Genomic DNA, 23,567 nt, shown 5'->3' with positions numbered 1-23,567 from the left:
AAATAAAAAAAAGATTCTTGATCTTAGCGTTTCGTGACATTTGCCACGTATGTTAACCCATACTCGGAATTGGTGCTCTGCATTTAACCCATCCAAGTGCACACACACAGCATAAGTGATTTTGAGTACTTTATAATGAAAAATATTTTGCATACAATTTATATAAACTGTATGAATTACTTAATTTGCAATTTTAATTTTGCATAGGAAAATGCTTGGTCCGAAAATAATTTATTGGCTTTCATTTATGAAATGGTAGCTACAGTATTTGAACAAAATATTAAGCACTCCGATATAAACATCAGGATTTAAATGATTGACTTAGCCGTTAGACAATCTAATATAAACTACTACCAACTAATCAGCATCCACTTTTATTAGTATTATTATCTGACCATCATTTTGTTTTTCTACTCAAGTTACAACTTGTTACTTAAAACAAAAACAGACACTTTAAAACATTTTATTTCAATTGCACATCGATAAATATGTCTTACTAGGTCAAATTTTCATAAAAACATGATTTGAGAAAAAAGGCATGATATATTTATATATATAAACAACAGTAAATCACACTAATGTTGCATATAACATGATCTTACTGGTCAAATTTTGGTGTACAAATCATATGAAAAACCAGAAATTTAAATATATATATCAATTCTTGATGTCTTGATCTGTGATGTTGCAGGATCTTGAGAGAAGATGATTTCTCTTCCTCAGTTGACATCAGAGATTATTTTTATGAACGAGGTCCTTTCTTATAACAGCATTCACTGCAAGGAAAAATATAAACCAAATCATTTGTGGTGTTTAGAGTTTCTTCAAGTCTTTAATTCAGAACAGAAAGTCATAAATGTATGACGTTTAAATGTTGCAAAAAATATCTTTGGCAGTATTTTTGTTTTCCAAGACAAACATTTAAAGCTCTTAAATCAAGATACATTTATTTGAGATGCAAAACGAAGATATGAAACCTTTCTTTCTGAAAAAAAAAAAAAAAAAAAAAAAAAAAATAGTTGAGCTTATGGTTAAAAGAAGCAAATATCTGTCAATGAGGCATGAAAACTAATTTCCTTTTGAATTAGGTGTGTTTTTTGAGACCGTTGGCAGATATTTGTCCTTGTTTTAACCATAAACTCACTTTATTTTGATCATCTTCACAGAAAACAGCAATTAATTTTGCTGCTCAAGTAAAAGCATCCTAATTTAAGAATCTTTAGACATTTGCAGTTGAAAAACAAAAATAGGTTGTTTTCTTCAGTAGGATAAGAAATGTACAGTTGGTTTAGAGCAAAGCTATTCAAGCCTTATTTTAATTTTTTTGTCAAATGAAAAAAAGTAATAGTTATTGGTTGTAAGTTTGCAAATCATTTGCTAATTACAGCTCATTGTGTTTCCTAGACATTTAGAGAACATACTGAAGTATTGCGTTTCCTTCATCAGTTTATTTCCGTACATTATCTTTAACTAGTCTTACAAAGTCTTAACTTTACCTTTGCTGAAGTGTGCATTACTGTTCCTACTGCTCAGCATTAATGACATAATCAAATCAAAGACTTAAGTATTAAACTTCTGTTCCAGACATGAAAGGTTATACGTGCTGCTACTTTACAAAGTAATCAGATTAACTATTTTCACCTGCTCAACCATGAAACTTATTAACAAGACTTTAAAGATATTGAATGGTGCATCATGGGTCAGTGACTCGCTGCAGCACACTGACTGACCGCTAGATGGCAGCACTGAGTCTGACGCGACCCTCTCGCGCTTGCTTTAGTTGTGCTTCCTGTTTTTCTGCTCAGACAAGTTAGTGGGCTAAAAATGGAAAGTTTTCAGTCTAAAATTAGATTAGGGGACAGTAGGGATAGCATTTACAGGTATAATCAGCCTGAAATAGAAGCTGAGGCGAGGATGGGATTCTTTGTGATGCCCACACAGCCACCGCAGATAAAAACACATGTAATATTATTCAAAATATGGCTCACGATTATCAGCTGCATGAGACTTTACAAGAATGAAGAATACGTTTTGTTTATTTAGGGATCGAATGCTTTTCTGGGAGATCGATGGTGTGTCCTATTTGTCCCTGTGTGTGTGTTTTAGGTCAGTTAGAGCTCAATACTGACCCATATATATTAAACACTTCTCAAATCATCTGAAACTACAACTAATCATCTTATAATTTAGTTTAATATTAACTGATAAATATCTAATAAATCAAAACTAAAAATCAAATGTGTATAGTGTCTTAAAATATACATTTTCCCCATAAACACTAGTATAAATTTATAAACAAACAAACAAAAAAAATCTTGATGTCAAGGAAACGTTTGTTGTTGTTTGTGTTTGGGAAGAAAACAATAGAAAAGTAGGTCTACAACTTAAAAAAAAAAAAAAACACCTAAAACTAAAACCTGTTCAAAGCTTGTGTGTTGTAGATCACCGATAGACATTGTTATACTTGATCATTAAAAAACAAATATATTTAAATAGTGCAGGCTGATGCTTCAACATAAGCATATACCATTGTTTAACAACCTTGTAGCTCACTATACGTCTGTATTTAATGTTTTATGTTATCATTGGTTATCATAATTAATTTCCATATATAGGAAATACATTTTTACTTCAGAAAACCGATTATTCGAATTAAGCACCAGAGCTGGGTTAAAATTTATTCCGTTACTGATTTCATGATGAAAATTGCAGTTATTAACGTAATCTAAGATACTAACTTTAGGTAATGTATTCTGATTACTTTTTATCTAACTTTATCTATTGTCGGGGAAACACTATATATTTAATTTTTTAAGAAGTCAAAAATGTAAATATTTAAATATTTTTTGTCCAGAACTGCAAGATCAACAATTTGTGAAGTCACTGGATATGATGAAGAAGTGTTTGACAGCATGTTTCACACAGTGTTAAGTAATTTGTACAATTATTTGTTTTTAAATAGGATCTTATTGCTTGAGAGGTGCTTTTTTCCTCTAAACTGAGAAGCATGGATGAGAAATTTATTTATATATGTCAACTGGTAGAGAATTTGGAGTATCATCTCTACGGCGGTTACAACTTATTGTTAAAACTTGTCGTCTGCACACATTTTTAAGCATTGCATTTTAAAACAAGTGATTTTTAAGCCGTTGAAGCGCAATAAGCAGCAAAAGAGAACTAATGTCATTATGCATGTGCAAACCATTGCAAATATCCTCGTTAACACAGTAAGTTAGGTGTCCAGTGAAAACAATCAGATCCAATAAATTGGATCCGGGGCGGCTCTTAAAGTGACAGCAGTCTATTATTCCTGCTGTCTGTCATTCATATTAATCAAATAACAAAAGAGAATGTTCTTCACTGCTCTTGACTAAATCACTTTTGTAACTTTGATAAGAAGAAATATATATTTAACTTACACAGTGAAGAATATATGATGTACAAAGTATTTCTGAATTATTTGCTCTACTGTAGTTTCTTTTTTTGTCCTATTTCTTATAATTAGTTTCTTATTCTTTTTTTAATGTCTGACTGTTTACTTGTTTTCAGTGAGCTTGAGTTGTAGTTTTTTAGGCTTTTTGTGACACTAGTGAAAATAATTATTACATTTACATGGTATCAATATATATATATAGTTACTCACATTGTGATATTTTGGTCATGTTGCCCACCCCTACATTAAAAATTTAACATTTTAAAATGTAATATAATCTAATTACGTGTACCTAATTTTTGGAATCTTATTACTCCAGATTGCATGTAATCAGTTACTACTCAGCACTGTTAAGCACAACAGTATATATACTGAATGGTAAGCGTACAAACCGTCATCCAGATAGGCCTGATCCAGGTTCTCCTGCTTGATGGAGACTCTCACAGGACTGACGTTTCTCTGGTGCTGCACTGGCAGGTATGTCTGCTGATGGCTGCGGGCCGGAGGGGATCTCCCTGTGGTTGGGGACGCCCTCGAGCCGTACGCCTTCTGATGGGCCGTGGCGGAGCAGAGCTCTGAGACATCCAGGGTGGGGAACAGAGAGGCAGCAGTTTGGAAGCTGTCTCCCGCTATGGTGTGCTGGTAGGTGTTGGGTATGAATGCAGACACAGAGGTTGGGTGACCTGCTGCGTGAGCCGGCGAGCCGGAGAAGACTCCTGGCACCGTGTGACCCGGGAGATAGCGCATGGGTGCGTGTTGGGGGGCAGCAGGGTACGTGCAGTGAGCTCGCTGGTATGACGAGCCACCAGGCATCATGCAACCGTCTGCAAGATGACAAGAAGGAGGAGAAACGCCCATGATGGGACGCCCTGTGCAGCCTAACTGTGCGTATTGGTACTCTTCAACCGGCTCTGGTTTAATCTGTGGCACTAGAGAAGAAACATTTGGAATTAGAACATCTGGATCAGCTTAAAGACAACGGTATTTGTGCATGAAGTGAAATAAAATATGCATTTGCCCTTAGTAAACTCATTCAATTTGTAAAGTATATCTTGGTGTCATTTGTCTTTTTTTTTGGAATAACAATACAAAACATTTAATATATAACAAACAAAAATTAATAAATTAGCACGGTTCAAAACTATTTATGGTGTTGCATTTAAAAAGAAAAACGCAGGTGTATTTGATCATAAAGACACTGGAGGTTTCACCTGAGAGGGGTGTGTAGGTGAAGTTTTGAGGCTGGCTGCATCTCTTCTTCCCGTTCAGAACGTGAAATTTGACTTTGACTGGGTGGTAGATGTTGGGATCTCGATATGGAGGGATTTCCAAAAACAGCAGGTTCTGATCGGAAACACAACTTACATTTAACAGCTTTATTCAAGCCTATGTATTACCTTGCTCTCCGAATAGTCTGAAGTACTTACAGATGTGCATTTGTCTCTGTAAACTTTCGCCTCAGCTTCCCATAACTGTAAATCAACTAGAACAATGAAACAGTAATTTAAATGGTGAAAAAATAACTATGAATAATTTTTCTAACATAAGATGATAACGTATATTCTTTATGAATAACAGCATATTATTATCAGCATTTCAGAATGATTTTTCTGGAGATCATGTGACACTGGAATAATGATGTTGAAAATTCAGTTTTCATCACAGGAATCAATTACAGTTTACAATATATTCAAATAGAAAACTGATATTTTAAATTGCAATAATATTTCACAATATTCCAAAATTCAGCCTTAGTTTGAGACTTCTCTTCACAAAAAAATCCTACTGACCCCAATCTTTTGAAGGGTAGTGTACTTTTTTAAACTAAGAAGTTAATTTACAACCGCTCACAAACACATGCCCATGTGCATTCTCACTATTTAATGTTGGAAGCCACAACTAATATCTGGTCTGTGACTTCTACATGAGCAACAAAGAGAAAGTTTCATGCATAGTGGATGAAAGTCCCACTCTCCTGCTGTAACTGCTGCTCTGCAACCCTCACGTTGAGTACAGGAAAGGAAAGAGTCTCTGTGCTTGTAGAAGTTATCTGTGCAGAGCATAACCACATCCTCTCGCACCGCACTGCACACCTAAATGGAAAGTGCAGCGAAAACTCTGCTTGCGTCAGAAAGTGTAGGATGTCTCGGTGTGAGTCATGGCTGATGTATGCCATTGTCTTCAAGTTCTTCGACTCGACCTCTGCTGGACGCTGTTATTCAAAATATAATTGACGTTTTGGACCATTTTCCGGTTCTTCCACAAATAAATTCATAAAATGATTAACGATTTCTCCTTAACTGGTTTTGCATCTGTCAGTTTAATTTAATTTTGAACTTTGTCCATTTCATTTTCATGCAACTACTTCCATATGCTTTTGAATGTTTATGTACATATGCTGTGTGCTGCAAAGCAAACATTGGTTTTAAATCAGTAAACTGTGCCTTCATCTTACTGCGTTTATGTAGACTCTTAAATAATGACATTATTAAATATATGCATGCATAATAATTATAAAATGAGTAAATTATTAAGAGTAGTTTTTGATTTAGTGTTTAGCATTTCAAATTCCAATTAGACATGACAACTCGCTAAAAGGATTTCATATCAACTAACAATATATATATATATATAGGTGTTTGGTACAGAATCAGTGTCTTGACGTTATGTTTAGTGCGTAGGTGTTGGTTCTGAGGTTTCTGACGTCTTTAAACACTGACAGACAAACTGGCGGCTATGTAGATGTGTGTGTGTGTGTGTTTATGCAAGCTTTGCAAGGCTTATCTTTTTTTTTCACTCTTGTGTTGTTGCAAAGGTTGTCCAAACCATACTGCAGTCTACCATGCCAGAGGCTTATGGATCCAGTCTGGACCACCTTTTGTCATCATATGCAAAGCATATCAATACAACTTTAAACAAATCATATGTCAATTTTCTTCACAGATGGCTGATAGTGCCTTGAGAAGTCAAATATTAAAAGAGTTATATGTTGGAGCTGTTAACACGCTGAAGATCAACTTTCACCTATTGTCAGCTTTTTTGAGAGTTATTCACCCATGTATAGTGTGATTAACATCTCTCTAACTGAATTCACACCTTAACGATTAGTTTTCACTTAAACTGTAGATCTAAAATTGAAGGTTGAGTGCCTAGTATTGAATCGCATTAGAGATACAGAGTGACTCCAAAAAAGGATTTGGATACTTTGGAATAGTCAAAATGTTATTGCATCAGATTACAAAATCTAAAATCAAATGTCTTTTATTTTAGTTTATCATCTGACGCAATCCATTTTTGGAGCCACTGACGACCTCTTTGCTCTCTAGACACCCACATTAGCCACTGAAATACACATTGGTTTACCATTACACTTATGATCAAAACAAGAGTGACCAAGCCTCTCACTGAAGAGTTTTACTCACCATGTGTTTTCTCAAAGAAGATGACTTTGGACTCTGATGTGAAGTTCTGGCCCCTAAGGATCATCTGCGGTCCACCCAGAACCAAACAGTGGTCCAAGTCATGATGATCTACCACTGGATGCTCATGAGCAGACCTTTGAGCTGTAACAAACCCGCGGGAATCATGCATTTAATATTGAAAATATGATATTTGACCATTCTGATATCATCAGCATCGTGATTATGCCTGATTGGCCAAATAACACATGCACATTCTGTATGGTGCCACAGATTTTTAAATAAATATTTTATATATATATATATATATATATATATATATATATATATATATATATATATATAATATTAAAGCAAATTTACAAAATGTCATGTATTAAAAAAGGTAATAATAATATAAAATTATGGGGTTGGCCACATTTTATAAATGCAAAAAACATGCATTAAAATAGTGAAAAGTTTTAATGCATACAGCATTCAATAGTCTGTGAAGTCACTTGGAGAGAGATCCACTGGCCGCTGGGTTGAGGAACATGGACACGGAAGACCATTCTCACTCGTGTGTTTTTCCGTCCCACATCTGTCTCTCCTTTCCTCAGCTCAATGTCTGCATTTCTCAGTTTCAGGATACCAGCACAGTCAACTCTAAAATGTGAATGAACAATTATCAGGCAAACAACTGTTTTTTTGTTTTTTATCACTTAATGTTCCTTTTTTTAATCAATTCTGGGCTTCTTTTTATATTATAATAATGGAAATTATCGACTACCTATTTAAATAAGATACTATTTGGGCTATTTGACACTCTTTTTTTATAGAATATTTCTCCAGGTTTATTATTGGAAGTCAGTTTCAGGCACATACACTAAAGTCTACAAAACTGCTGCTGAATATATTTTCACCATTACTGACCAAGAATGTTGCTATCCAATAGCAGGTAATGTTTTTACACTATATGAGGTAAGTTGCCATAAAGAAAACCTGCCATAATAAATGCATGTTATAAGCTATTTAATGGCTTTATCTAAATATTACATGTAATATATATATATATATATATATATATATATAAATATAAAATAAAAGTTACTGTTTTTGCCAAAAAAAATAGTTTGTAAGACGAAATTCACAGATTGCAGAAATAGGCATTTAAAACCACTGTTGTATTTGTGCAATTGTATATTTGGCTCAAAACCTCATAGCTATTAACATGCAGCACTCGTGACAACTTGCCCCAGTTGTCTTTATGAGATATCATTATCTTCTTACACAGCTCTCATGTTCTCCTTGGGTTCCAGTGGCACCTCTAGGATCTTGGTTCCGTTCAGCATTCGTTCCTGACTGTTGGTGGAGACGGTTTTGCCGGTGATGCGGTGGACCTGGTAGAAGGCATGAGGTCTGAGGTTCCTGTCGTCAGCCGTGCCGATGAAGATCTGTAGAGCCAGCGGCTCGGTCCCGGTGTACCCTCGCAACTGAGACAGTTCATAAACCACAGTTTATATCTGCATAGTATGCCAACAATCAAAGTATGAACTAGCATTTGAAGATAAACTGTTAATAAAAATACCATTGTGGTTGCATTAAAAAAGTGCCTGCATTTGTGTCTCAATGCAAATTGTTTACAGTAAATGTATGAAGTCATTTATCTTCACTTCCAACAGACACAATGCTGATACTCTGGGTGAGATATGCATATAGTTGAGAGAAAGGTTAAGTCAGTATAGATGATATGACATATTGGCTCAGCGATAGTAATGACAAAAACACGGATCCTCATTTTCCTAAATGTGGACATAGCACTTTGCGCCGTAACAGGGAAATAATGTCACAACAATCGTTGCATTATCTCTCTCTCTCTCTCTCCTCTTGTTTCTGTTATCAAGCTCTTCACTGACAGCCGTCTCAGTTTCGCCGACACACTTTCAATCGCTCTCACAAACTTTCTCACACATTTTTACATGCAGCGGTTCTCGAGAATTGTTATATTGGCTCCCCACGCATGCTTACAAAACCAAACAAAACCAACCTTTCTGCCCTCCCACGACTTTGACTTTTCTTCTAAATACGCAGAGTTGTCCTCGATTTACCTGAACGACAGGATGTCCTCCGGAAGATGCTTTGACGGCCCCTCGGCTGCCCTCGGTCTCGTAGTGGGCCCGGTGGTGCTGTCTGGGTTGAACCTCTATCCTGAGCTCATAATGCTCAGTGCTGCTGGGAAGAGGCCATTCCAGAGCAGGCAACGCAGCCACTGGCATACTGAGACATGAGATACTAGTCAGTCACAATAAACATCACAGATCACCTCTGGGAACTAAAAATGCATAGGGGCCACAACTAGATGTGCAAAAACTGTAATGTGATGCATAATGATAATCTGGCATTCGTACTGCACAAAGTGAGATTCTAGAAGAGACACATGTAAACTTGAGAACTTTTGAGAGGGGAAAAATGTTATCGCATCACAAATGTATTATGGTCATGGTTATAATTATAATACAATAATTATATACAATAATTGCTTGTGTATTTATTTTATTTTTTTCATTTGAACACACTTAAAACTAAAGGTTCCATAAAAAAAAAAAAACATTTCTTAGTATAAAGAGCCGCTAAATTATCTGAAGAAACTTACTACTACTAAAACAAACCTTTTGTGCAATCGAATGTTTACAGGTGTATTAAATGTTCTTCATTGAACTACTGATGCCAATAAAGGACCTTTATTTTTGGTGGATAATGGCTGTTAAATGGACAAATGTAAGTCTGTTGCTTTGTCACTGGATCGATTATATCATACCTACAAACCCCTGCGAGAGCCTGACTGGACCAGTTGGCAGGCATGAAATAGCACGATTCCACAGCCAATTCTTTTTTAACTTCCGGCATGGGTGGGAACATGCCCACGTGGCTCTCCGTGTAGACAGCATACTCTAGATTAGATCGGACAATCTTAGTAGGGATTGGTTTGGTCAAGCTGTGGCCGAGGCTGTTCATGGAATCCTCCAAGTTTGCCAGAGGATAGAACTCGGTGGGCTCGTCCCGGCCAAAACGGGGGCTTTGAGATCTCTGTGTCTCGTATTCGGCGTAAGTGCGCTTCCCCTGCGGAGAAGCCGAGCGAGAGCGTGGAGAGGTGGGACGGCGGTCCAGGAAGTTGTCTTCTGTGATGCTGGTGCGAGGCGACGTGTTGGGAGAACCAGACGCATGGATGGCCTGCATCATCGGGCATAGGATGGCTTCGGTCAATCCGGCTAGCGTTCCTTCACCAACACCAGGAGAGATGCACGGGGAGTATGTTCCAGGAGAATAGCCATCTGAATGCCAGCTGGTAGACGAGGTGCTGCTAGCCGGACTGAGGCACTGGCTCTCCCTGTAAGGGATGTCTAGCCGAGTGATGTTCACAGGGTTGGTGTGGACATGGTCATGCTGGTACAAGTCAGGACAGGTGATCTCAATTCTCGGGCCGTTGGCTTGGGGTGCTCCAGTCATGGAGGGGTGTCTATAATCAGATTGCCCATACGTGAGAAGGTCATCGGTAGGGAGATGGTGGGGAAGCTGGCACGCAGACTCCTCATCGTACAGAGACGGGTCTTGATAAACGATTGGGGAAGTTTGATTGGTACCATGACTGGAGGGGATGCCAGCGTCATCAACTAATAACAAATGGGAAAACACATTAACAACCATCTTACCACCTTTTAGCTGTGTATAATACTATATGTGACCCTGGAGCACAAAAGCAGTCTTAAGTCGCTGGGGTATATTTGTAGAAATAGCCAAGAAAAAAAAAACATTGTATGGGTCCAAAATATCGATTTTTCTTGTATGCCAACAATCATTAGGATATTAAGTAAAGATTATGTTTTATGTTGTAAATTTCCTACTGTAAATATATCAATACTTGATTTTTGATTAGTAATATGCATTGCTAAGAATTCATTTTAACAACTTCAAAGGTGATTTTCTCAGAATTTAGATTTTTTTGCATCCTCAGATTCCAGATTTTCAAATAGTTTTATCTCAGCGAAATATTGTCTTATACAAATAAAACAAAAGCTTATTTATTCAGCATTCAGATGATGTATAACTCTCAATTAGACTGGTTTGTGGTCCAGGGTCACATATTAATCAAATTGGATGTATATATATATATATATATATATATATATATATATACATATATATATATATATATATATATATATATATATATATATATATATATATATATATATATACATATATATATATATATATATATATATATATATATATATATATATATGAATGTTTCCTGTAAATAAGTAGGCTACATATTTATTTGGGTTCACACAATGTATCTACTCCAACTCTCCAAAGCAAAATAGTAGCAATAATAGTAATACAATACAATAAAATAAAATAGTAATAGAATTTAATTCTTTGAATTATACTGGAGTAGCATACCATAGTACATAGTTATAATGCAGTACCATACTATTATAAAGTATCATTATTGCATCATACTTCTCTTTTTGTAAGGAACACGATTAATACTTTGACAGTTATTTCTTTTGTATGCAATTAAAAACACGGTCAGTTATAGAGGACAGAAAAAAAAAACACTTGTTATGGGAGGAAAGCATGTCAAAAGTTCTAAAATGATTAGTAATAATTAGTGGCACCCACTAACCTTGGTCATCTGGAGGTAAATCGGGTTGGTTGTACAGGAAAAGTAATGGAAAGTCCAGTTCTTCTTGACCGTCGATGTTTTCGTATAAATTACTCATTGGGCAAGTTTTCAAGCCAATGTTCCCTCAGTAAAAGTGATTTAAAAAGACAAAAAGAAATAACGAAGTGTCAGTCCCTCGCGCGCTACTAATGATTCGCTTGCGTGCGTGTGAGAGCGCGAGAGATGCTGCGCAGCTTCCTGTTTGAAAACAAAAAAAACAACAACTCAAACCTCTGCGTGTGAAACTATGAATAGGCCTACAACAAAGATGTATACGATTGTTTTGTGACAAAGTAACAGAAAATGGTTCTCAGTGCTGCAGAACCCGCGAATAAGAACTAACAAACAAAAACAAAAAGACGTTCAATCTTAAGAGAACATAGATATATTGTAATGCGTGTCTAATTCAGTATTTAAGCAAAACATATTTTGACATGATGTTTATGCTTTCATTGTGCTGCTACTCGTTTAAAACCCTTATAGTTTAAGATGTTAATACAGTCTGTTATGGGAATTATTATTTTACCTTTAGACTCTTAAAGGCGCCGCGTATATTTTTTAAATGACAGGTGCAAGTCTCTTTGTTTTTACAGTGATTCCTGTCGTTTACACCTGTCCATCCTCACCTTATAAGGGTTCTTAGTAACAACAATGGCTCCATCTGCTGGACTGACCTTTGAAAGCGTCTGTTTAATCAAAATGAGCACTTGACATGACATTTCCAGCAGTGTAACAGACTACACTGCATCGAAAACACATCCCACTGCAGGAAGTGTGCAATTAAAAAGCATTTTCAAATATATCAGTATTTCAGTAAATAAACGCCAATTAAATAGTATGTTCTAACCTCCCCAAAGTTTTGTTTCAATTGCAAAATAACCTATTATTTAATATAGAATTATAAGTCATGTGCATTTGGGCAATTCGTAAATAAATAAATAAATTGCATGAATTTTAACTGTGTTTTCCTTTTACTTTAGGTCTTTATATTTAGTTTGCATTAATTTATTTACTCTTTTATTTGAGGTTGCACCCACAGCATGTACGGGTCTGAACAATATGACTTTTTTCCAGTATTATTTTCTTGCATCACACATGCCACCATCTTTCTCCTTTTTATCTCACGGCTGCATGCTTCGATGGTCGTTGACAGTCAGTGCTGTAAGCCTACCAATATAGGCTTGTTAATAGTACACCTATCATGCTGATAGTATTTAAAAATCTGTAAATTATGTCCATAATCTGTATATTTATTGTGCTTTTGTAACATATTATAGACACTGTACATGCTTATTGCACTTCTGGTTGGACGCTTACTGCATGCATTTCGTTGCCTTTTACCTTACATGTGCAGTGACAATAAAGTTAAATCAAATCTAATGTAGTTGTTTTTGCTGTGTCATCCGCCATGTTAACTGATTTAATCATGTTATTTCACAGTGTTACTGTCAGGGGTTTACAGTGTAAACAAAAAAGCATTCTAGACAATATTAAAAAACACATGTATTTCTTAAAATACACTATTATGCGTTATGACCTTGTATAAAACGAAAAAGAAAACTAAATAATATCCTCATCAATTAATATGCACGGTAGATTTAATATGCGCTATATGAGTTTATGTGTTTCTGTGGAGGAAATCAATGTCTAAATTATTCTTGCGTGCCTGAAAAACAACCGAGTCAACGTGAAAGGAGCCTGTCGATCATCACCGTCTTCGGTGCTCACGTGCGTCCGGTAAGAGAAGTCAAACGCGTTAGTTCGGAGCTCGCGCTGGCTCCTGTTGCCACAGCAACCACTGAGGATAAATCCGTGCAGCTTCTGATGCTGGAGCATTACCGCAATGAGGGGGATGTAGCAGTTGTGCTCGGACAGATGGGACCTCGAGATTGACTGTGACTCACCACAAAGCGACGAGAAACGGAAAATGTGGCGCTTATAGTCGACTGTTATGATATTAGATGGAAGAGGCTGGAAATCAAGACCTGAGGGTGAGTGTCATTGCGATAACTGCGGATTATAAACGTTTACAGCTTGTGTTATAAACCTTGAGTCTTGTCATTAAATTATTAATTTACTTCAAATGTTTATACGCATTTTCAATGCATAAACAACAATTCGCCGTAACGCATTCGATGGACATATATCCGCGACTTTTTCTAAAGGCAAACATGTGATGCAAATTAGTTTTAATAATTAATCATATTTATCCAAACTGTCATTTAAATACTAAAACGGCTTATGAGATAGAAAAGCGACGACGCGACGTAAAATCGTCAAGTAGCCATCGTATTGCTCGCCGCGACAGATATAGTTATTGGCCACAACTTGTGTTTGTTTAATGCCAAAAACTAAATTTGTTTTATAATATCAGAACATTTTCTTGTTCTTTAATAAAAAAAGAATTCATAAAAAAAATACATGTTGGATCTAAACCAGCGATCGACATTAAAATAACAGCTAGTGAATATTATTGTTGCTAAATGACGCAAAATAGTGATTACTGTTGCTGTGAGACTGTTGTTGAAGTTGTATTAGTTTGAGTAGCAGCCTAATATGAACAGTATCTGAAATAAACAGCTAATTAAAGGTAGGCTAATTAATTTGCTTAGTTCTTCCTGTCATTTATCGGTTGCCAACCGGCTCCATGAAAAAACCATTGCATCTCTCATAACTCTCAACTGATGGATGTGGAAATTAGTCAAACTTTTTCTGAGAATGAGTCTGCACCTAAAAATGATTAATGAATAAAATAAATATAAGTCTATCTCTTTTATTACAGTATGCACACATCAGTCGTCAAGAGCTGTTTGAATGATTTGAAGAGTTATTGCATTGAGCACAAGATATCTAACAGTACCAGACTCCTCACTAATGAACTGTGAATACAGTCCTTGAGAGAGTGAGAGAGTCTTAGCATGTTATATAAAGTCTTATGTGGAGGATGAATTGTAATTACCTCACTAAAAAGCCTCTTGAATGCCATCATTAATAGTCCGCCACTTTAAAGAGTTGGTGCTAGATGCAAGACACAATCATATTATTAAAACGATTAATGTTTAAAAGCATTAGAGTTGCACAAAAGGATCCAATTGTAGCTCTCATGAAAAAAAACATGCAAGAGTCTTCTAAAGATGGACAGACTCTAAGAAGAGCTTTTCACCTCAACCCCAATTATACTTATTTATGGCGACAGTGTTCAGCCTTGGCAATGTTCCTGATTGCAAAATGTCATGTCTTGGCAAAACCCAGCGGTCACTTAAGGATGGGTTGATAATTTAAGACTTTTAGTGACATTCTCTCTTCCAAATCTGGGTCCACAAATAGCTGTACCCCTTCTTCCAGGACTGAGACAGGGTCACTGTAAACTAGGTCACTGGTTACCTGTGAGGATGGTCTGCTTCATACCTGCGCTTCAATGAATAGAATGGCTAACTTGCATGTGAAATCTTCACTGAGCTGTCACACTAAATCAGAAACAACAACTAAAAAAAAACAAGCACTTTTTTTTTTTTACTGCATGGCCAGAAGTGACGGAAAATAAGGCTCTGCTCCAAAACGAAACTGGTTTTAAAAGAGACCTCACTACTTATTTGTATCTATAATAATAAATTTGTAGATTGTAGCTTAACCGCAACTCTTTGTTACTGTTTTTAAAAGCTTTTTTAACCCATAGAGCTGGTCTGAAAATGTATCTGTAATGCTACTCTAGCAGTTTATCTTCATTACTTTCCTTGTTTTGCTGGAGAGCCTGATATCCTTCCGTTCAGTTGTCAAGACAAAGGTACATTTAGTGCTGATGTCCGGATGGCTCCGCTGGGTGCGATGAGTTACTGTCAGTTCTGGCAGAAATTAAATTACTGGTCAAAATGAAATGACAGGAGATTTATTTACGTGTAGTGCATTCGGTCTCATTAGTTTTGCACAGAAATCAATAGGAGCATCGTTTACTGATAATACAACACATTCCTTTCAAGATTTGTTAAACTAGTTGCCAATACTACTTTCTTAATACACATCCCAGATCTTATTTTAAAGTTCACATTATAAAAAATGCTTTGTTGTCAGTCATATGGAACAACATTTTGGCTGACATCACCAGGCCACAAAACTACTGCCATTATTGTTATAGGTAATGTAGCTTTTCTAGAATCTTGCCAGCAATTTATAGCTGTTTACTGAAACAATAGCAACTAACAAGAAATAGGAAGAATTGTTACCAGTTATATATGAAGAGATGCTCTTGAGGATGAACTTGACCTTTAGCTTCCACCTCCCCGTCAAAAGCCTGGTGGCTTTTCAGAAGGGTTCCTGATGGATAAAATGGATAAAAGCCAATTTCTAACTAACTGAATAGGAGTTATTCTTGGAAATACATCACATTACAGTGCCTTCTGTACCTTCTTGCAGAATTTAGTTTCAGTCCTGATACACTCCTGTAATTCTCAAGCATTAATTACACATCTAATGTGCATTTTGTGGCACTAGTGCAAAAAGCGTCCTGTCTAGGAACTGAAAAAGAGAAGAAACATCTGCTTTATTCCAACTAAAATCACTTGAAAACACACCACATCATAACAATGCAAGGAACATCCCAGGTGAACTCTGGGGGGCATGAGGGTGGTCCGTTATCTAAAAGTTATTGCACTTTATTTGAATGCATCTAAAAGGAAAGAGATAGACCTGATTATTTGTTTTTAAAACAGGCTTTATCGGCATATCTAACTGAAATCAGTCATCTGTTGGTTTGTAAACATAAGTTGTTAGCCTGTAACCACCAGTTTGACTTAAAAGACTGAACAGTGATGATTAACATATGCATCTAGGGTCTCAATTCAGAGAATCATTATAAGTATTTTTTTTAACCCATTTAAACTTAACATGGAGTTATTATATATCATAGAGAGTGTTTAATTTAATGAGTTAAAAATAAAGGTTTATGTGTTCAAACTAACAATGAAAATAAGAAGCGTTTCAGAAGGCCTGCATGCTCCTCAAAAGGCTGACGTAAACATTGGAGCAGGCAGGTGAACTGGTATTATTTATGTAACCCACAGGACCAGGACACAGATGGTGTTTTCCTGTGAACGCCCCTTGCATCTTTATTTCCGCTTCTCACACAAACACATAGCCTACACACAGACGCAATTATCTCCTGTGGTTACTGGCACTACAGGTCACCCAAGCAAGAAGATGACAAACACCAACTGACACATTTCACTTTTATCATTTTTCAAATTCAGTTATTTTAGAAACAGTACACTTTAGATATCCTGAACGGAAAATGAGCTAAGTAAATAGAAATTGATTTTTCATTACAGAGCTCAGTATTGAGAGTTTTCGAGAGTATCTCAATAAACGTTCGCTTTACCTAAAAAAAAAAAAAAAAAGAATTGATAAAATAAAAATGAATTATATTTTGTATAAAGACAATAAAACTTAATTTAAGACCAATAATAATTTTTGCATTGAGATTTTCATGAAAATTAAGCATTTTTTTCCTCCATATTTCTCATGACTTATATGAGTTAATGAGAATTTTTACATTTCTTTTAGTTTTAATTCCCATTATTCTTAATGGTTGTTTTAATTAATGTAATGTAATGTAACTAATTACTATACGTTCTTCCCCTCACATATAAAAATAAAGAAAATGGTCCTAAAAATTATTTAAAAACTAATTCGTTTTTCTTCATGTTTCTGACAGGTTTCGTAAAACATGGTGCATAAGACATGGCCCATAAATCGAAGTATTAACTAATTTAGGCCGATGCATATGTTTGCATTTCTAGGCTACACCTCTTCAGTTTTCTTGCCAATGTTTTTCTAAAGCCAACATGATGATAAATTCAGATCCAGCTCATGAATTTCAGCAATACACAAATTGCATTTAAAAATAGACCTTTTATTTACAAGCCACTGAAAACTACAACCATGTCTGCAGCCAAGTATAATGCATTTAATATATTCCACTGCAACTGTACTGATTACTCAGCTAAATGTAGATGCACCCTTAGCATGTATTGACTCGCTGCCGTTTTAATGGCAAATAAATTCTGTATGACGGATGCGTTCTTTTAACCTTCACTCCTTTTGCTTCATCTTGGATGTCAGGTTTGACCAACTGGCTTTTATTCAACAGACTCTGCTGCCATTTATATGAGCGAGCCGAGGAACCCTTAGAGACAAGCTGCCATACAATGTCAAAGTCATAATTTCAGTGCATAACTGCATCCTTGACTGTTGGACACGAGTGTGTGTGAGTGCGTGACAGTCCTTATCAAAGTCATCAAGGTTGGGGGGGGCTGTATCCTCTAGCACTGCACGCATGCTATTTATAGACTGGCTTCAGATTCGAACAACCTGTGCATTGAGACATGGAAAGAGAGAGAAGGAAAAACTTTGTAAGGTTTTGTAGTGGGAAATTAAAATTTGCATGTTAACATACACTTGCATCACTTGTTTGCCTCTCTGTCATATCAGAGTCACGTCCACAAGGAATCAAGAAAAACAGGAGCTAATTAAATATAGACTCCGTTGGCCTTTGCTTGAATGGCTTGCCACGCCTTTTACTGGAGCAAATAAGGATCTCCTTTAGCCACTATTTTAGCCAAACATTTTAGCAAATGTTCAATGAAACATACATTTTGTGCCATATACAAGGATGTAACCAAATATAGGGGATAAAGGTTTAGTCTACAACTATCCACTAGCCTTAATATTGGGAGGAACAACTATATGCATGCTTTCTGTCACACACGCCCACCCCTATGTTGACATCTATACACCTGATAGGAAGGGCTTGATGAATGCAAAGGGTTTTTAGCGCTGCTGGCTCAATGACACTAGAAGGGTTTTACTCACACAAGGTAAGAACAGAAATCAAGCTATTCACTTTTGCATTCTTCAGATCTACTGAAAAATGTGTTAACATTTCGCATTTTGCAAACAATTATATTCTTATCTAAATAACACGTCTGTGTCTTCTCTCATTTTTTTTGCAGAATGAACAAAGTGCTTGGAGGGACAATGTGAGCATTCAGAGTTGAAGGTTATAATCAAGTGTAGCCATTACTGGAAGAAAATATCTGGCAGTATTCAGGATGATTCTGCTGACTTTATCTGAATTAAAGAATTCTTCCTCCTCATTCTAGAATCAGCGATGGATAACAAGGCAAAAACACACTCCGTGTCCAGATTCTGATTTCAAAGGAACTGGCAGATGCTTGCTATGGAATATTTTTAGACCTCTCTGATGTCAACTAACTTTATTTCTTTATTGCTTCTTTAGTTTTGTCTTTCTCTAAACCATGCTGGAAAACCCAAATAAGTTATTTAATTGAGTGCGGACAGTGAATGGAGATCGTCATTTAGCATGCAATGAATTTCTCAATTGTGTTTTAGTATAATCTGCTTGTCATTTATACATCAGGGTTTCTTAACATGGACATATGTATGATGTTAAAAAGCTTTCCTTCAAAACTTTGCTTTTGTGGATTTCTAATCAGCAGTATATGCAGCAAGCTTTTGAAATGATGAATTAAAACAATCCTTTTTGGTGAAAAACACAAGGCAGAAAAACAAGGGCTACCAAGGACGGTGCTCAGGTGCTGCTCCTATAGCATACAAAAATTTGCTTAATTTGAACATTTGCACCTGCTTCCTGACTATTTCACTCCTCTCAGCTGTGGCCAAGCTTCATCTCTCAAGATGAGCCAGAAGTCAGACTCAGACACTGAGAGCTCCCAGGCACCGGTGATTTATACGGTGGAGGAACTGGAGTGCAAGATCTGCTACAATCGTTTTGACACACGAGCCCGCAAGCCCAAGGTGTTGAGCTGCTTGCACCGGGTCTGTGCCAAATGTCTAAAGAAGATGGTGGAGCTGGACTCGTCTCCGAGCATGATCAGCTGCCCCTTCTGTCGCCATGAGACTCATGTCCCTGACGAGGAGATCTGGTTGCTTCAAGATGACAGCAACATTTTGGCTATTCTGACTTACCAGGACCGGGCTCGTAAGAGCGGCACCACACCCAGTGGTGAGGTCCTTTTGACACCCAATAGCCTAAGTGGAAGCGAGCAGGCCCATAGCTCGTCCGACTGCCTCGTCATCACAATCATGGAAATCCCTGGAGAGTCACAGTCCTCTGACTCTATGAGCATGTTGAACATGGTGCGGTTGTATAGGACGGCCAGTTTGGACTCCTTGCCTTGCCACCTGCCTGTGCAGAAGTGTCGGGCTTGGACGTCTCATTCAGTTCCTCGCTTTTTGATGGGTTTCCTCTGCTTGGTCTACTTTAGCTCACTGCCACTGGGGATCTACTTGCTGATGATCCAGCAGCTCACGATGGGAGTGATCTTGGTCAGCCTGGTGCCCTCCACCTTGGTCCTTTGCGTGTTCTATGGCTTCTGCCAATGTCTGTGCCATGAGATCATGGAGGCCATCGCCACATAACAACCTACGTCAGTCCTTGGGCTGATCTTTGAACTAGCAAGACCTGTAAAAGAACAAAAGCCAAATCACTGATGCATATCTACTAATACCAGACACCGCATTTTTTCCGTCACACCAGATTATACCAGCATCTACCAGTGAACTCCTTGTAACTCACATCACATTGTATGCAGGGCCAACTGTACTTGACGTTAGCAGTTAAAGCTGGATGTATTGATTTTGGACTGCATCAGATCGCTGTGGTTTTGTATAATGTCTAGCTCACCCAATGGGTCTTCAACAACTGTGATATAAATAACACGCAACAGAGAATGAAGGCCTTCCACACTGTAATATGGAAACCACTGGATGTGTTCAACAATACTAGATGAATTTGTTTGTTTTGTGTTATCTTCTGCATATCTGTGGCATAATTTCAATCGTCTCAATGTTCTCATTGAAGTTTCTAGTTGCCTTTGTAAGGCATGTCAATGGCCAAGCTGTAATGTATATGTAAAATAAGTGAATTTGTGTTTGTCATTGCTATGAGAATGAACAAATACTTTAAAGCCACCCATTAGATATTCAATAAAGAATCTTCCATATCTAATAGAACTCCAGATTATACTGTGAAGTACACTTACCATACTTGATCACTGTTTGAGTATCCACCTTTGTCCTACGTCCCATGATGTTTTGCGCAAATAATGGGAGTAACTTCTGTTTACACTAAACAATCAGCAAAAAGTTCGCTCTATGAACGCAAAAAGAAAGAAAACAAACTGGGTACAATGAGGTGACATTATTTTACCCAGCCTTCAACCATTGGTCATTAAAAGTATAAAAATGAAATGTATTAAATAAATAAAAAATGTAAGTGTTAAAGCAAAATACTTTTAACATTCCATGAATAACTCCTTAAGATCCTCCTTCTATCCGCAGCAATGTTACAGATGTGTTAAATATAATTATAGGAAAATGTGTCTTCTTAACAATTACATTTAACAGCTTGTGTGTGAAAACAAACCTGGAAAGAGACACGAGGATTTGGGAAGGATTATTTGTAGCGCGGACTTATGATTTGAAATTATTTGTAAAGTTTTCCTTGTTAGGAAAAAGGTGGATAGTAATGAAAAAGGACAAAAAAAAAAAAGGATACATTGGATTCTTTACAATTGGCATCTTAAAATGTAATGAATTTAGTAATTAATGACTCTTAATATAAAAAGGAAATACTCTCCAACATCACAATTTTAAGTGTGGGAAGTTGATTATAATTATGACTGCTGAATTATGTTAGTGCCTATTACAGCTTTGCTGTTTTGTTAACTGAATGAGCTAATATTACTGGTGTTGCTCAGGAGATTGGACCCATGGGTGCATACATGATGCATCAAGCGACGCACAGCCTTCAAACAAGCCCAAATAACCACAAGGGAGTCAATAAAGGATCTCCATCTGTTCCTCCACAATACCGTACCACTCTCCCTGTGGACAATTAACTTCACATAAACCTACCACTCTCCCTGTGGACAATTAACTTCACATAAACCTACTTTGCACAGCACACACATTATTAAACACACACACACTCCCACAAGCACACATATATACAACAACACATAGAAATTCATTATGCATGGTTCTCTTGATTGAAAACATTTTCCTCCAAACACTGCATGTGTTTCTGAGAAAAAAGAACTTTGACAATGATCTCCAGCGCAAGGTAATCTGGGAGCATGGACTGCACAGTTTGGGCCTAATTTTAACAAGTGTCCCTTAAGACCGGCCTCTATAAAAGCTTTGGAAAAAAGAACATAGCTGAGCATTCAAATACAAGGAGGTTGGCAGAAGTGTCTCCAACGGATGTAATCACACTTAAAAACAGGACTGTCAAAACAACTCGCAAGTTTCTAAAGGCTATGAAACCAGACGGATTTCTTTGAGGCTCAGTTACCAGTAAGTGACTTTTTTTCTTTTAGAAAATTGTAGGCATACAAATGGGTGTAGCCTCTTAATGTAACATTATCACATTAAAATTATATTAGAAATAAGGCAAAATGTGTTTCAAAGTGGTACAACCATACATAAAAGAGAACTTAAGAAAAATTATTAACCAGGATAATGAAGGTGGCAAATAACTTGTGTTTAAGCAAAATAAATGGTTATGGTTTATTAATTTAATTAGATCGAGAAAAAAAACAAGATTAAACATTTTCCCATCATCTAGTTAAGACAAAATCTACGCCATATATAATTTCAAATATTTTAGTTCAGAATAGGCCAGACCAATTCTGATATTGAGACCAACAATAACTCTTAAATATTCTGCAAAGTTTAGGTCGTTCACCACATGAGTGGTAATGAATCACTGGTGGCAGTCGGTGGTGGAAATCCAAACCAGAAAGAGGCAGGTGAATGAATGCGAGCGGGCACAGGCCGCCCTGAGCAAAGTGACAGCCTGCTTCCAGCAAATGGCCAACTCCTTGGAGAGCAACATGGATAGGAGCTTCCTTAGAGAGGAGCTGGAAGAAACCAGGACAGCAGCTCATAAAATATTCTCAGGTAAGACTGGACAAGAACAAACAGAAGACAAGCAAGAAACAGTTTGCCAATGCTAGTGGTGCAGAAGTTTTCAATTGCCCTTTTAGTATTTTTCTGCACTGCAAAAACTAATGGCTGGCCATATTCAATTACGCCACATTCAAGCTGTTGAGACTTGACTTGATAGACTCATGTTTCAGGGCTTCACCGGAGGCTGCTAAGTCTGCTGACAGAAATGGAGCAAGGACAAGAGGACAAAGAACAGGCTGAATGACTTTGGGTGATCTTCTTGTCCAGTTTGGAAAACTTCCAGCAGGACCTACAGAAGGTCAAAGTCTTGCGAGAGTCATTCCCTCTGATCCAGCACAAAGAGCGACAAGCCCTCATCAACGCAGGTTATGTGGGTGGAACTTCGGAAATGGCAGCTCGGGCAGCCATAGTGCAAACACCATGGTTATCAGTAGAGGAGACTGCAAGCCCAGACCTGAAGCAGCACATAATGGAGATTAATGTTCAGCTTGAAGAAATGTTTCAAAGAGTTAATATTCCACTGTGGTCTATTGAACCCACACAAAAAGCCTGGGTAGAAGACCCAAGAAAGTAGGCAAGAAGAGGATGAAAGCTTGGAAGACATCATGGAAGTGGAGGTGGTGTCTCAAAATAATACATTAGGTTGTTGCAATCACCACAACTGCAAAGTAGGCTGTCTACTATGTCTGCTTAGCCAAGTTCTGACACTAGGTTAAAAGACAAGTTTTGAAATTGAGACACTCTACAATAGCTTTCCTGTCCAATAACATTGGTTACAATAGTTGACCATAATACTCTGAAAACACAACATATATCAAAAAGAGAAAGAAAACAAATCCCTAACACTGTGCATGATTAGTTTTCTTTATCCTATAGTTTTGATCTTTTTGGTCCGTCTCCTACGCACCCATCAATTGTCATTGGGTGTCCAGAGATTGATTGTTCATATACGATTTCAAAAGTGAAATAAAATTCATTCTGGTCGTATTTTCCCTCCCTT

The 23,567-nt window shown here is 36.9% G+C and overlaps 3 protein-coding genes across 3 annotated transcripts; 2 read left to right on the top strand and 1 right to left on the bottom strand.

Annotated features, from left to right (window-relative positions):
• Positions 1-449: 449 nt before the first annotated feature.
• Positions 450-11,756, bottom strand: LOC127959983 (nuclear factor of activated T-cells, cytoplasmic 2). Its single transcript, XM_052559492.1, has 10 exons — positions 11,522-11,756; positions 9,650-10,502; positions 8,940-9,108; positions 8,122-8,324; positions 7,325-7,497; positions 6,856-6,996; positions 4,861-4,916; positions 4,645-4,777; positions 3,826-4,362; positions 450-776 (listed from the first exon to the last, which is right to left on the bottom strand). The coding sequence occupies exons 1-10, from the start codon at positions 11,616-11,618 to the stop codon at positions 730-732; spliced, it is 2,409 nt and encodes an 802-aa protein (XP_052415452.1). The 5' UTR covers positions 11,619-11,756; the 3' UTR covers positions 450-729.
• A 1,533-nt stretch (positions 11,757-13,289) lies between these two features.
• LOC127960264 (E3 ubiquitin-protein ligase RNF182) lies at positions 13,290-20,608 on the top strand. The gene is made up of 2 exons (XM_052559905.1): positions 13,290-13,551; positions 18,565-20,608. The coding sequence occupies exon 2, from the start codon at positions 19,271-19,273 to the stop codon at positions 20,012-20,014; it is 744 nt and encodes a 247-aa protein (XP_052415865.1). The 5' UTR covers positions 13,290-13,551; positions 18,565-19,270; the 3' UTR covers positions 20,015-20,608.
• Positions 20,609-20,726: 118 nt separating this feature from the next.
• zgc:109913 (regulator of G-protein signaling 9-binding protein) lies at positions 20,727-23,468 on the top strand. Its single transcript, XM_052559904.1, is given in 3 exon segments — positions 20,727-22,558; positions 22,738-23,128; positions 23,130-23,468. Coding segments are annotated over 3 exon segments (747 nt in total). The 5' UTR covers positions 20,727-22,356; the 3' UTR covers positions 23,284-23,468.
• The last annotated feature ends 99 nt before the right edge of the window (positions 23,469-23,567 follow it).

This window comes from Carassius gibelio, chromosome B6 (genome assembly GCF_023724105.1).
Source record: "Carassius gibelio isolate Cgi1373 ecotype wild population from Czech Republic chromosome B6, carGib1.2-hapl.c, whole genome shotgun sequence".
NCBI classification, from domain to species: domain Eukaryota; kingdom Metazoa; phylum Chordata; class Actinopteri; order Cypriniformes; family Cyprinidae; genus Carassius; species Carassius gibelio.
This window is presented reverse-complemented; position numbering and strand designations above follow the sequence as displayed.